Genomic DNA, 15,629 nt, shown 5'->3' with positions numbered 1-15,629 from the left:
TTCCTCTGTCCTTATCAGTGCTGTCTGCTGAATGTTTTGTAAGAGTTAGACACAGCATATGGTGCCTGTGGATCTGAGCGTGTTACAGAGTTTATTAAGCTCGGAAAGGGACCTTGCAAGGACTAGTTTGCACTGTTCCCCTCCTGTTTAGAGACTGGACACATCTTACTTGATTCTTGTTGTGCCCTGCTACCCCCATCTTTCCATTTCCCAGCAGGTGAGTAGTTCTAGGACACACATTATAATATGCTTATTTCACAGTCTGACTTATAAAATGCTTGTATGAAGAGAAAACAATTGTTAAATAACCCTCCTGCCTCCTGAATTGAATGTCAGGAGTTGGAAGCGTACAGAGACCTGTTCAAAGAGTCATAAGCCACGCTGACCTAACTCTAGCTGTGATAGCTGCAGTGAGGATAAACAGCGCGAGAACGAGCCTTCTTCATAATCTCTTAGACAGGCAAGGGTAAATGGAAGCCAGGGGTCACCAGGATGGGATTTAGTCTTTTCTCATTATTTATCACACCAGCAACAGGGTCGTAATATAAATGTTGTGAGACTTTTGCACTTTCCTGTGAGGGAGGGGTCATCACTGTAAGAAATCAACTACTAGACAGGTGCAGGATGGAAGGGGCGGTACATTGTGTTAGTATATTAAAGCCAAAGGACTTGAGCTTTCGTGGGAGAAAAGGAGACATGAACAGAGGAGGTTCATTGGGTAGGTGGATCCGAGGGATTTGGACCCTTTTTTTGTGTTGCTTGTGTTGAGTGGTGGTTGTGTGGCTGTCATGTTGGCTAGTGCTGATCCAAGCATCTGGTGAAAATGAAAGCTGAGGTTTGGCCATCTCCCTTTTTTCTTTCCCTTTTGCTGTAGACATTGTTCGCAGCGACATTGCCCTGGATAAGCAGAAAGGCTGTAAGATCGCCCAGCATCCTGACATAATGTTGGAGCTACAGAGGGAAAAGGCAGCTCAGATGCACTTGGTTTTGTTAAAGGAGCAGTTTTCAAACACATACAGCAACCTCACACTAACAGGTAAGGCTGCAACACCGGCTCTGGAGCCAGGAGCTGGAGCTAGTTCTTGCTAACTCACAGGTGTGTTAAAACCCTCAGGTGCTTTACCTCTGTATGAATGAGCATCTCTCTGGCTGCCTGTTTCCTACCAAGATTACTGGGTGCTGGGAGGGAAAGGACCTGCAGGAATTTGTGGTGGACTCATAAGGCCTCTGCAGCTGGCACCTACGCAGACACACCAGATTTGGTGCCCCTGGACAGAATGTTTTCTACAGTCTGACCTAAGCAGAATACCACAGCACGTGAAGTGCTGGAGAAATCTCCCTGCTAACTGTTCACGTCGATGGGGCTGCAGCAATTACTAAATTTGGAGTCCTTTAAGCTGCAGCTGATTTTTTTTTCTTTCCAGAGCATGCACTTTGTGTGAACCCAGTAAATATTAAAGAGCAAATATAAAGGGATAATGGCCCAGACAGAGATGAGAGGATACTCTTTTTCTGGCAACTGTTTGTATTATCCAGGGAACAGAATCTCAAAGGATGGAGGAGACTGCCACATTTTGGATACACATTTAATGGTGCTTGTAAAGGACTGATGTCTTCAGGCAGGGAGCGGGTAGAAGGATGGGATCCCAGCAGCCAGCAGCGTCCTTTCATAGCTGTTCTCCTTATCACTACAGCTGGATGAGCCACAGATGATGGGAAGGAGGAAAAGACTAATAAATCAAACAAGATCCCATTTTGCCCTTGCTGGGTCCCTTTCCTGTGAAAGGCAGGGAGACATCCAATTTTTACAGGAGGGAGGGCCCCGTGCTCTGCCTGGGGAGGAGATGGCAAGCTCCGCAGTGGCCCTCCCTGCTGCTGGGCTGGGAGAGGCAAGCGGGTCCTGTGCAACCTACCCCCTTCCCTCTGCTGCCATCCCTAATTCAACATCCAGCCTCTGCCTTGAAGCCAGCATGGGTCTGAGTCCTCACCAGTGCAGCAGCGAGCTCTGGCTCTCCCGGGGTCATCGGCTGTGCTGGGCCTCTCAGGGACCCCACAGAGGGGGTATGGTGATACCAGGGCTGGCACAGGGCTCAGCCCAGGGGGCTGGTGGGCATCAAGGCCATGGGCATGGCTGAATCACATCATTCCTGAAAGCCCAGCATTTAAATGGGATCCTCAGAGCCGTTTCTCATTCTCTGTAACGTAACCCACTTGGCTGTTTATTCCCAGTACAACTGCTGGAATCAACATTGTCAGCTTTTCCCCTGACAACTTGCTTACTTTCCACTAAACAAACTTCCCTCGAGAAGAGAAGCTGCTCTCCCCTATCCTCCTTCCCTCACTGCTTCAAAAGCTCTCTGGCATTGCTCACATTTTTTACAGAACCTGCAGAACAAAGGTGCTACCTGGTTATCAGCTCAGCTCTTAGCCTTTCCAAGTGTGTTTACAGGATAGTTCAGAAGGTTTTAGCTCTAACTCTTCAGGAGGGAGAGAGCAATTTCACTGGGATATTACCCAAAGAACTATTTTAATGTCCTTTAACTCCCGCTGAATGTGAGCAGAGCAACTTCATAATTGTTATGAAGTTTAATCTTTTATTTCATAGACATAGTCTGAGAACATGGACTCTAGACAGCTAAGCATAATATTTAACTGGAACTCTACTAACTTGTGTAAATATTTCCCTTCTCTGTGATGGATCTGGTGTTTGGGGTGGGCAGAGGGGGTTGTACATCTGTTGCAGAAGGGCATTCCTTACCTTCAAAATTCAATCAGACAGAGTTTGCTTGAGGGCTTCTTTTTGTTCTGCACAGTGTATTTGTACAGAGCTGTAGGGAGTCCCCGGGTCGTGAGGCAAGGTTCAGGAGCAAGGATCCTGACCTGGTTTGGGGAGGGATATTAAAGGACTGAGTTTGCAGGGATGAAGTATCTGGGGGACCCCTGAGAACAGCGTTCCTCCTGGAGTATCCAGGAGTCACTTGGCCTCATGCAGTGCATGTACTGTGGGTCACCCTCTGTACTCAGTGTCCAGCCTTGACTGGAGGAATATTCAAACCCACGCCTCTGTGTAAGAGGGGCTCCTACTGCTGCTAGTTCCTGCAGCACTTTAATTGTACCAAGGAAATGTAAGTGGAGTATCTTGCTCAGGCTCATGTGACAATAAAGGTTCTTTATGATGGGATAGCTACTTTAGGAGAGCTTGGGAGTAGGAATACCACCGTGAGGCATCTTTATTCCCATGCTACTACCGCTACCACTGGAGTGATTTGGATAAAAAGTCCCCTTCTCTTCCTCCTCGTCCCAGTTGACATAGTTATATAAGCAACTTGAAAGACTATAGATCAGGCCTCCCACGTTGTCTGCAACTGTTGGTAAGTAATATTGCCATGAAGCTTCCCTGCAGTATCCTCATGGCTTTAAGAATGAAAGCTCTTAGAGTGCAGGGAGTGTGATTCTGCAGTCCCTGTGGCATCAGTGTAAATCACGAGCTTTTTCAAATCTATTCACCAGTTGCATGTGGTTCCCAGTGTGCTTCTTATTTCAGCAATCAGGCAGAGTTGTGGTTTTGCACTGGGATTTAAGCTGCTCCCAGCAGCAGGTACCTCCAAGGTAAGAGGGTGTCTTAAAATGAAATGTGTTTTTTTGTGCTAAGACACAACCGAGACTGAGTGAAACCAGGCAGTCTTTCTGGCTCTTATTCCTCCAGGAACACATGTTAGACTCTGGCTTAGGCCACTTCAGTTTCTCTAGGCAAATATGAGCTTTCCTCGGTTCCTGTCTGCAGGCTTTCTGTTACATCTTGCATTTGCTTTCTGTACGTGATCTTTCTAGGCTTACTGAGCCTGCCTCACTCAGATAAGCAATAGTCTTTGATCTGTGACAGTACTATTTAAATGCTGTATAACATTTTGAGGCTTATTAATCTTTGCTGCTTCTCTCTTCGTGCTCAGAGATAGGTATCTCATTTCACAGATCGGCATCTCTGATGCTCTTGGGCGAGCCTGTGGTAGAGCAGGGAGCACAGCATCGCCTGCTCCGTTCTGGGAACCACTCTCTCAGCTCTTCCTGCGGTGGGTTAGGGGAGGAAGAGGAGGAATCTGTCCCTAGAAACACTTCTCTGCTCCTTCTTTCTTGAGTTAGGTGGTGCAAGCACTGATTCTTTTATATCAGGAGCAGTAGAAGTTGCAATCATCACAGCAGGCTCCCCTCCTTTGCAGCCCTCAGGAGACAGGTCCTGGTGACAGTAAGGTGATCTTGGAGCCCTGGAGCTGAGGGGTGAATGCACAGTGTTGGGCTGGCAGCAGGTGAGGAACTGCCTGGGGCCGTGGAGACACAGCATGCATGTAGGCTTTTGGGAGTTTGCTTGTGGAGAGCGGGGCAGCAGCAGGCAGAGCTTTGATAGATTAAATCTGAAACCGTCCATCTGTGGTGCCAGTTTGTGCTGGGTTCATGTACTGCATTTGTACTTTAGGAGATTGGATATCCACAGGTTTCTGCGCTGCTTTTAAGTAAAGCCTATAAAGCTCAATGGAAGAGGGAATTGCTCAGGTCAATAGATACATGTGAAAACCTGTCCCCTTCTGTATTTACATGAAGCGTTAAGTGTAACTGAGCTTCCCAAGATACAAGAACAAAAAATAAATTTGCCTCTAGGAGTTCCCATCCTGAGGAAACAAAATAGTGCCCTACTTCTCATTCTGGAGAGCAAAAGCATGTCTCTTCTTTCTGCTCTACCTTCTGCTTGAAGCTACAGTGTGGATTACTTGGCTGAATCAAGAGACTGGTGATGACAGCTCTCCAGCCTGGGCTACCAGACCACTTCTGCACTGAAGAGCCCATGAGGAGTCTTCAGGGTGTGTGGTAGAAACCTGTCACATAGTGCAACACAGCCTCTAAAGGCAGCAGCTAAGGGAGGACACCCTCCTCACAGGCTACACAATGCTCCCAGTTGACCCTGTGGTTCCACCCTGCTGAGGCTGTTAGCAACAGGTCTCTTCCAGCTGCACTGAAAGAGATGAAGTGAGATTAAAATCATGTGGGGGCTGCTAGGAACAGAGCTGAGAGCTGCCAAAGAGTGCATTTTACTATCTGTGTCCAATGTTGCAATCAGGTGTTTTACACTGGCATCCCATTACCCCTGTCAAGGTCATTAGATAACTTAAACTCTGCTATACCAGTAGCTGTGAGATCTGTGTGAGGGTTTCCTTGGAAAAGGCCATTTCTGGCAGTGGTGACAGCTGGGTGGAGACCTTTTTCATCTGGGGTAAGTGGTATGGGTGTGTGAGGTGGTCGTGATGGAGTGCACACACCAGCTTTTCTTAAGTAGGGATGCATGATGGTGGCACGAGTGGAACAAAGCAGAGTGATGGGGGTAGAAATGTGTGTGTGGCTACTGCAGGGCAACTGTGTGTGAGGGGGCATGGAGTGAGGACTAGGTGTCTGCATGAAAAGCTTGTAAGAGAGAAGCTGCCCTGGAGAAATATGTTTTTTCCCTCTTCTCTGAAAACAGTGAGAGCTGTGGTTTGCTTGTTCCTTGGCTGGGAATTGCATGGGTCAGGTTGAGCACCTGTGACATTTGTGTTTCCTGCACTTGTGAACCTCCCCCGGTGGTTTTGTTTTTACGCTATGGGGCTTGTGAGATGGTGGTCCTGGAGCAGGACACGTCTGCAGGATGCAGGACCTGTTCCATGGGGTGCTGGGTCTGGAGGGGGACGTGGCTTGGAGGCTGCCCTCACGAGGGGGTCTGTGCAGAGAGCAGGGCATGGCGCTGGCTGTGCTTTTGGTGCCTGTGCTGTCGGGCAGAAAGGCTGCTCTGCTTGTTTTTGCTGGAGTTTTCTCCAGATTTATGATTTTATCTCCAGTTATAGCTAACTCCATGGGGTTGGAGGGGAGGCCACCTTGTGAGATGAGACCTGGGAGGGTTGTTGTAGGGGTGAAGGCAGCTTTTTTGCCTTTTTGGCACCTTGTTTGGGATCAGCAGCCTAAACGTCCTGTGGTCTGCACAGCAGTGATACCTATCATAGCTGTTCTACTGGGTGCTTCGCCGGGGTGATCCGCGCTGCACTTGCTCGCTGGCTTTCCTTCAAGGAGGGTGCTTTCTGGGACTGTGTTTCAGGCCTGGGGGTGGCTTTCGGATCAGGCTGTTTGCCTTTCTGTCCATCGCAGCCCCTTATGTTATACGTGTTATCCACAGCATTGTACAAAATAGATCTGAAAAGGACCTCAAGAGGGCATCTTCTAGCCTTTTCCATGACAAATCAGCTGTACCTGGCCTCCGCTTGGGGAAAGGTGTGTGAGGAGAGGCAACATATTTAATCTGACCAGCTGATACAGTTGGAAAAACAGACTAACTTTTGGGGGCTTGAAGCCTTTGTGGGGGCTGAAGCAGAAAAAGCAGTATTCTAAGTGAAATACAGAGTGAAAATAATTTCCCTGAGTTTGTCTTCTTGATTAGCATAACTGAGATACTGGTGGAGAAGCAGGAGGAAGACAATAATGTCATTGGCTCCTATGGGAAAGAGGGAGGGAGAGAGAATTGATGTGAAACACTCGGCGGGTATCCTGGAAGCAGGGGACCAGAAAAATTGTAATAGGTCATTACAGCAATATCTGTACTTAGCTCATAGTTAATGACAAGCAGAGTTGCCGCATCCCTTCTGAGGATGGTTTGCAGGTGTCTTCTGAGACCTCTGGATCAGAACTGAGGGATGGTAGTGGGAAAAACAAACTGTGGAAAAACAATCTCATGTAACGGAATGTTTTTGTGCCATTATCAGTTGTTTAAATGAGCTCATCCTGAAGCAAACTGGCTGTTTGTTTTTACCGCACAGCTTTCTGAGGGCATTTAGTCTGTCGCTAAAATATATTGTGTTCCTGGGCACGTCTGTGTAAAGCCAGCAGGTTGTCGGGGCTCAGTGGCTGGGTGCCGGCATTGCCCAGGTTGTGGGGACATCACTGTTAACTGATTCGAATGATGTGGCTTTATCCTTTTTCTTAAACCTCCTGTGACGTGAGAGATGTACCCTCCTTCAGCAATCGGCTCTAGGGCATAACTGTCTGTATCATTATGGAGTTGGTGTTTTCAAAATTTTTTGCCTCAGTTTAAGCCCATTACAGCATGTCGTCTCCCCATGGAAGTGGGGAACGGCTTACTGCACTACTTTCCTCTTTGCAGGAATCTTTTACATATTTGAGGCTTGTTATCATGTTTCCCCAAAGACTTTTGTTCTCTACACTGAACAACTGCCTTTCTTTTGCTCTTTCCTCATGGCCATGTTATTTTCAAGTTGAATGACACATGTGTGGTTGATTCTGCCTCTTGAGGGTCCCTTTCAGCCCTCTTTAAAATTTTTTGTGGTTCTGTGTTTTGTTGGGGTCCCTTGGGCTCTCTCCGCTTGGTCTGCGCTGTTTTTAAAGTGCGTTGCCTTGAAATGAGCCCAGTATTGTAGCCAAGGCCTCTATTGACTGAGAAGAGCAGCAGGGTTATTTCTTGTATCTCGTGCGTGACGCTTCTGTCTGTACACCCCTGCATAATAATGGATTTTTTGGTACAGTATTGCCTGTTTATGCCTGCACTTCTGTGTACCATTTCCCAACCAGCTGTGTGTTACCCATATGGAATTTCATCTAGACTCTATTTTCCTAGTTTGCTAATTAAAATGTTATACAAAACTGGAGGTAAAGCCTTGCAAAAGTAAAGGTGTGTAACATCTGTTGCCTTTTTCTCACATGCAAGAGCCTTTTGCTCTGTCAAAGAGACGGCAGGTTGGCTTCCTGTGGTAGGGCTATTGCTTCCAGCCCTTCCTTGCAGATGGGTTGTTTGATTTTTCAAAATTTTTTCCAGGAATTGAAGTTATGTTGACTGGCCTGTAATTTGCTTAAGTTTTCAACCTGTTGAATATAGCCACTATATCTGCCCTTTTCCAGTGTTTTGAAACCTCATTTATCTTCCAGAAATTCACAGAGGTAGTTGCTGATGGACCTCAGCCTATTTGACAACATCAGACTTCAGTAATCTTCATTCTGCTCATGTGCTACTATGCCTTACACTTCTACTCTGCTGCTTTTAATTGCATTAACTTTGTGGTCTTGGTTATCCTTTTTCATGAAGTCTGACCCAACAAAAGCCCTAAACGTTTCAGCTTTGTCTCTGCAACTCTGTGAGTTGTTGGCTATTGTGAAATTGTGTCCCAATTTATACCTCTTTGCTTCCTGAGACAGCTGCGAGCCAAACCCCTGGGATCTCCCGCCTCCTCTTACCCTAATTAGTAGTTTTACAACTTGTTGTGTGCTGGCGGCGTGTGTATGTGTGTGAGAGAGGTCATGAAGGTGAATCTCTTTTTCAGGTGACACTCTCTAGTCTGTTAAGCAACACTTTGGCTTTCTCATTATCTGATTTCGTTATTGCTTTTGTAACTGTGGGGAATGTGGCTTCTTGTGATGTGTTATTAAATTTAAATTTATTAAATTCAACAGTCCAGTTTAGCTAGCCTCACAAGAGAAGGCATTTTATAAATTGTGTATCTTAAAATTAGCAATTATATGTGCATTATAATATGTAATGTCATTACCAGAACCAGCCATTTCTGGGTGCCGTGTAGAGAATAAAGAAAACACATAAACCTAACAGAAAACAGATTTCGGTGGAAGGGGGGAGGGCTGACATGCCCTAACAGCTTTGGAAGGGCTTGTGGCGTGTTCAGTGGCATAAACCAATCTATTAACCTTTTCTCCCTGCTCAGAAGGTGATGAACTCTTTGGTCTGTCTCTTATCAAATGTCTCCTCGTTACAGCTGACAATCCCTGCTGCGAGCGGTTTCTGTTGAACACTTGGCTCTTTCGCTCTGTTCCTCTCTTCTGGTGCCATTCCTTTGTGCTCATCCGCATCTGCCTGATGGAGTTTCCATTTCTTTTTTCGTGTGCTGCAAGCCATGGAGGAGTCTGTGATTTACCCTTATCGTACCCCTGCACTAAGATAATTTGCATTTGTTCCCTTATCTTGCTGCGTGTTTAGAAAACACCATCTTTCCTGAACTCCCTTTTCATTCTGCTGAAATCTCACTTGCTGACCCTCTGAGTTTACTAAAGCCTCTGTCCTTACATTGCACTTCTTTTACCCTGCTGCTGTTTTCCCTTCTGTTCCTAATGAGCACAAACACTTGTTTCTGATGCTCTCACCCATGGTGCTTTCCACCTTTTTGTTTTTTCCCAGTTTTTCTCTGCTGTTGGGAATCAAACCTCAAGGAGCCTCCTTCCTAGTTTTGTTCCTGTCTCTTTCACAATTTTTTTTTTCTCGGCGCATTCCAGGAACTTGATGCAAGGCTGTGTCTGATGTCTTCCTTTCCCAGCAAATGTGTGGGCAGTTAAAGGTCCCTAATTACCAGTGGGTTCTGTGTTTCAGATGCTCCCAATAAGCTTGTGCTTCTGATCTCCCTGATTTTTTTAGCCTAAAGCAGACCCCCAGTGTGCCACTGTCTGGGCTCCTTCCACTCTTATGTTACACAGAGGTTTTTATACCTGCCCTTTGTACTGCTGAATTTCACCCCCTGCTTTTACAGTGGGCCCCAAGATCACCCAGACCATCTCGTGTGATGTTTCCCATCCTCTGCTGTGCTGATGATAATTTTCCTCTTTGTCAGCATCATGCTTAACTTTGACTTTCAGCCCCTGGAGCTTGCTTTGCCTCTCACCATCAGGTTAAAAACCCCTCTGCCACGCTGACAATATAACACCTACAAGCAGCAGTTAAACGTCGTGGATTTTCCTCTTTCATAAGCTGAATGGATTTGGCTCCTTAAGCTTCGCTTCGCCAAAGTCCCCTTGTAGCGCCTCCTTTGTCCTGTGGCTCTGCAGGACAGACTCTTCCATTCTGGAGATATGAGCTGTATATTTTTTTTTCCCTGTATGTGTATTATCTTGTGCTTGGCTGAATTAAAGCATGCTTGGTTGGATGGTGGCCATTTAGCTGTACAAATTGGATCGCAGGGTAAATGGGGGCTGTTTTGTTCGTTATTTACTAACCTATGTTTGTGCTATCTGCAAGCTGCCTCACAGGATCTTCTGTTTATATTTTTCTAAATGATTGGTAAAAACACTGCATCCTGTGGGGTGGGAAGCAGGCGATGGAAATGTTTTTGTCTCATCAACCACTTCTGTCCATCCAGTTACGCCAAATTATTTCTGTTAATGCAAGTTCTTAAATCAAGCTGTAACATCAGTTAGATTCTGTACAACATATGCTGGCTGGTAATTAGTTGAGACATGAATATAATGAATTATCAGTGGATTCTCATATTGGCTTTTAATTATATTGTCTAGGTCTGCTATCAGGCTGACTAGCTGTTGTTCCCTAGGTCAGCTAGTCCTGCCTAAGCACCAGCATGGGGTTAGGGCTCTCCTTCCCTTCTAGAATTACCTGGCATTCCAAGATTTATTAAAAATTAGCTTCAGCAGGTCAGAGATCTCCTTTGTGCACTCAGAGGTGCAAATTATCCAGGGTGGGTGATTTCACAGTGTTTATCTAAAGCAGATGTTATCTAATACATCTCTTGGGCATTAGTAAACTATGAAGTACATCGTTGTCTTAAGATGCTTTCATCATCGTATCTTCTTCCCAAATACAGAGTGCATATATTTGTATTTTTGTAATTACATTGGTAATTTTACCATGTAAACAAAATAATGGATCTGTGTCTCTGTTCAGATTTCCCTTCTTTCTTCTATGTTTAAATTCCCACTATAAACTCAGTAAGGCATGAATTTTTCCGTTGTGTTTTTTAAATACTTTACTAATTTTCTACACTTTGTAATTTGCAGTTTGTTGCTATTTCTTTAGCTTTACAATTGTTTTCTATTATTACTGCCTATACCACTGCATAGTGATGGGTTTCCAGGTAAAATCCCCTTCCAGCATGGTGATGGAGTATACTGAATTTGGCCATCTAAAACACTTAAAAACAAAACAAATAAAACATTTAAATATGCTTTTGTCCAGTGTTTTCTTCCTAATAATTTAATTAGATAATTTTCTTAGCCTGGAGTAGTTGAAGCACATTGTGTATTTATTTCTGACTGGGATTACAGTCCCACTATCTTTTCTCAAATGCAGCCTTTGAGAAGGCAGCTGCCAATGGGGACAGAGCAGGGAACTTCGTGTCTGGTGAGTTTTCTGCATTTTGAAAAAAATTCCTAGCAAACTGTGACATAGGAACAAATTTTGCTGCAGTTGGAGGACTATCGCCAGCTTCAGTGCTCCAGCCACCATCCCTATGTATTTGCTTCCTGTATAACGGGAATGGTTATTTACGCGCTGCTGGGAAGCTTGCAGCCGGGAATCAGGAATGTGTGTCTGTGGGGTGGTGCAGGACACATCTCTGACAGACCCGTGCTTTGTGGCCAGGCTAGCTCATGGAGAAAACAGAGAGAGGAGAGGGGAGAGGCGCGGCTGGTAAGCCTGGCTTGGCGGGGAGCGATGGCTATAATCTCTGTGGCTGGACCATGGCTCCTGCCTGCCCTGCGCTGCTCAGTGGGGGCACTGCCTGCTGGTGGGAACGCGGTTTGGTTCCCAAGGCTTGTTCTCCAGTTGCTCACTCTAACTCCTTTTCCATCTGTCCATTCATTTATTATTTACCGCTTTCTTTTGCTCTTTTCTTCGTTAGCTGGTTCCTGATGCTCCTGGCTCAGGAAGGGGGTGTCTTATGGGGAGCAGGAGTGCAGCAGCAGATGCTGCTGTACTGCTCGTCTGCCAGCCCTCCTTGTCGTGGGGACAGAAGCATGTGGCATGCACAGTTAATTAAATTCTTTAACATTTTTCCAAGTTGAGAAGAGGGTCAAAATCCTGGAAATGAGAGGTTCTCGACATCTCCCATGTGGTCCATGCTCTGCTTTTTCAGAGGCTCGTACTGGGGATGGATACACTGCTGTGGGAGCGTAATGTGAGAGCCTGTGGATGTGCATGTTTTGTGCAGCTAAAAGTGGTGCAGGGAAGAGTGAGGTTACAAGGTGTTCAAAAGAAATTTTGGATCTCTCTTACTTCATTAAGTTTTATATATAGGGTTGCTGTGCCAAGAGACGCGATCATTGACTTTCTCAAAGAAATTAAAAACTCCATGAATTTAAATACTCTTTTTTTTTTTTTCCCCTGTTGAAAAGGTGGCAAAAGCAAAGGTTTTGTAGGAGAAACTGAAACTGGTTCAAATATAATTCTATTAACTAATTAGGGGAACCCTGGAAATGGGGCTGAGACTCACAAGCCTTTTTTCTTCTTTGCTGGGGCACTCCAAGAATCGGATCACCTGGGGAAAGCATGTTTAAGAAATACCAGATGGTCTCTGCGATGCTCCAGCTGTGGACAATCACTCCCAGCCAGGCAATCTGCCGTGCTGTCGAAGCCCTCTAAAACTGTGCTGCCCATTTGTCATGCTTCTCCAATTGCAGTGCTCTGGATAGCTTCTTTTTTCCTTGTCTGGCTCTTCCTTTCCAGTTTTTATCACCCACCCCCTCCATGAGCTAATGTAGTAACATCCCTTCATTGGCTATAAATCCATTGAAGAGCCACATATAAAATATTACTTTGTTGGGAAAGATTGGGAAACATCTGTTTTTTACCCGTAAGAGTCAGTCTCTACTTGTCTTGTATGATGATGTGACTATTTATATATTTGTAAAGTAAAAAGGAGGAGAGAAGAATGGGAATCCTAGAAACAATTTGAGTGGAGGCTCTTGATGGAGGAAACTGATTCAACTCTGGGATTTGTTTGGAGGCTAATGCTTGAGGGGGGGGGGCAGGGGAAGAGGGGGGCCACAGGCCAAGAAATTGCTCAGATGTCTGACAAAGTAACAGTTGCACCAACAGCAGAAGGTCCTTCTGGAAACCTTTTGATCTTGTGTGTGCTCCCTGGCATGTACTCATCCAGAAGAGCTGTGGGTCTAAACTGTTACGTATTATCTACTGGATAGAACAGGAACCTGGGAACAGTGACAGTCCTTAGATCCATTGGAGACTATAACCATAGGGGTGTACATACATAGCAGCAAAAGTACGTACCTATGGAGGCTTTGCGTTTAGGTGAGTATGCCAGGACACGGTGTCTGAGCCTGCTGGCATGAACTGCTTCTCGACCAACCCTGTCAGCATTAGTGCCTTGCAGAGCTGCTTGCTTTTGTTCACACATATGGGTTATGTCTCCATCCGCTTGCGGAACAAGGACATTGGTTTCTGTGAGCATGTGCGTGGGGAGGGCTGGCTCTGGGTACCCCAAGGTAGTGGTGGTGCAAGAGCAGGGTGCTGAGGATGTATTGTGCCTGCCATGGAGTGTGACATGAGAGCTTTGGGGGGATATGGAGCCTCTGCAACTATTACGTGAAGGCTGTCCCAAAAAGCCAGCCAGGCAGGCTTGGGATGCTTTGTTCACACTGCTGGTGTGAGCTGTGGAGTGAGATGCTTTGTCAGCCATGCTGAGGTTGTGAGGAACAAGTGTCTGTGTGAGGAGGGTGCTTGGGCACAAGCAAGGGAGGATGCTGCTTGAGGTGAGCTGGGTAGGCCAGGAGGATGCACCTTGCGAAGGCTGCACCTTGCGAAGGCTGCCTGTGGTGCTGGGCACCTCACCTGCCGGGAAGATGCTTTGCCAGTCTCTGAGCCCTCAGCAGGTGAATGTGGAGGAAGGAAAAGGAGATATCAGTGCTTGTGTGCAGGTGGTGGCAGGGCTTGCCAGGTGGCCCATACCACGGCTGTTCTCTGTGCCCTGTGAGGCTGGAAGATAGGAACACAGTGCCAGAGCTGCTCCTGACAGATGCCATTCCCTGCAGCTGTCCTCCTTTCCTGGCTGGGTTCAATGCCCTTAGCCTGCCCCATTGCTGCACAAACATGAGATCCTGCTCTTGGGTTCTTGCACATCCCGTGCAGCCTCCACGATGGATGGCTGCCTGCTCTTCTCAGCCTGGCCAAAACCAAACTCTGTGTGTGTCTCCCCTGCTGAGCCCGCTCACGCCTTTCTGCAGGGCTGTGGTTGACAGCTGCATCTTCCCCGCGGCCTTGTAACGCTCGCAAACTGCTCCCTCTCCCCATCTCCCACGCACTAGCCGCTGTGCTGCCGTCCCCTTCAGCCCTGTGGGAGCTCGGCCTGTTCTGATGGTTATCTGCCCTCACCATAGCCTTGTGGCCCTTCTTGGCTTTTGTGGTCCTTCCTTTTTCAAGCTCCCTCTTATTTTCCCTCCTGTGGTCCTCTGGCAGCTTCTTTTGCTAATCAGACCTTGAGCCCTCTTTTCCTCCGTCTTCTTGATCCATTGCCCAGTTGGTGTTGAGCTATGCTTCAGCCCCCGCAGGCACCGGTAAAAGCTTCTGAAGTCCCCCACCACACCCACCTCCACCTGGTGCAGCTCCTCTGAATGCTAGTGAAAAGTAAAAGGTTATTTTAAAATAGTAAGATATTAAATAACCATCACTGCTCTAACACCTGCTGTATCTTTGTCCTCTCTGTGCCAAAACCTTCAGCTATCTTGCACAGCACGTCAGGGGACTGGTGTAAAATTTGCCGCTTGGCTTTGGCAAGCTCCCACAACAGCAAGCCCTGTACAGCTCTGAGCTTGTCAGTGGCATCTGATAGTTTCACAGGTGAACTCGTGTTGATGTGTTTTGGTGCTGAATGTAAATTTGGACTTAACAGGATTGAGGAGTATAGGCTAAATTTGTGAGGTGAAAGCGGATGATAAAAAAGGAATTGATGTTGAAAATAGCTGGGTGGGTATGAACCACACAAGCAAAGCAGCAGCTGGGTGGCCAGGCACAGCCAGAGCCCTCTAAAGGTCCATGACAAGCTTTGATGTTGGAAATTATATTGGTGAGGCAGTGTTGGGCACCACATCCAGATCTCTTGTCCGTTTTAACAGAGAAAAGATGATATACAGTTGGAAAAAAATTCAGAAAGGAGCAGTAAATGTGACCAAATCCTGGAAATATGGGGCTATAGACAAGGTTTTAGTAAGATTCATCTACTTTGGGAAAACTAAAAACCAACTTGATCATAATGTACAAGTACCACCAAGGGGAAGAAAAATTTCGGAGCAAATAGCTCAAAATATTATCAGAGAAAGGCACAAAGAGAACCTATAATTTAAAGCCTAATACAGGTGTGGTGGGTTGACCTTGGCTGGATTCCAGGTGCCCCCCCAGCCACTCTATCACTCCCGTCCTCAGCAGGACAGGGAAGGGAGAAAATAAGAAGGAAGAATCTTGGACATCAGGATAAAGGCAGTTTAATAAAACAAAGAAAAACAGAAGATTTATTCTCTGCCTCCCACCAGCAGGCAATGTCCAGCCACTTCCCGGGAAGCAGGGCTTCACTGTGTGTAGCAGTTGCTCTTGAAGACAAACATTGTAATGATGAATGTCTCCCCTTCTCCTCCTTTCCCTTAGCTTTTGTTGCTGAGCAGACATCATATGGTATGGAATATCCCCTTGGTCAGTTTGGGTCAGCTGACCTGGATATGTCCCCTCCCAAGATCTTGCCCACCCCCAGCCTGCTGGTGAGGGGGGATGTCAGAGAGCCTGGAGGACATGCAAGCACTGCTCAGCAGCAGCCAAAACACTGGTGTGTTAACTCCTTTTAGTGACCAATACAAAGCACAGCACT

At 46.5% G+C, this 15,629-nt stretch overlaps 1 protein-coding gene across 1 annotated transcript in view; it reads left to right on the top strand.

Moving 5' to 3' along the window:
* Nucleotides 1-874: 874 nt before the first annotated feature.
* HPSE2 (heparanase 2 (inactive)) overlaps nucleotides 875-15,629 on the top strand; it is a gene marked incomplete at both ends in the record, with an annotated part of 84,254 nt that continues 69,499 nt past the window's right edge. Inside the window, one exon of the mRNA XM_010087683.1 lies at nucleotides 875-1,036. Within this exon, the coding sequence (XP_010085985.1) occupies nucleotides 875-1,036 (162 nt within the window). The remainder of the gene's footprint in view (nucleotides 1,037-15,629) is intronic.

Source organism: Pterocles gutturalis, unplaced genomic scaffold, assembly GCF_000699245.1.
Source record: "Pterocles gutturalis isolate BGI_N339 unplaced genomic scaffold, ASM69924v1 scaffold23566, whole genome shotgun sequence".
Taxonomy (NCBI): domain Eukaryota; kingdom Metazoa; phylum Chordata; class Aves; order Pterocliformes; family Pteroclidae; genus Pterocles; species Pterocles gutturalis.
This window is presented reverse-complemented; position numbering and strand designations above follow the sequence as displayed.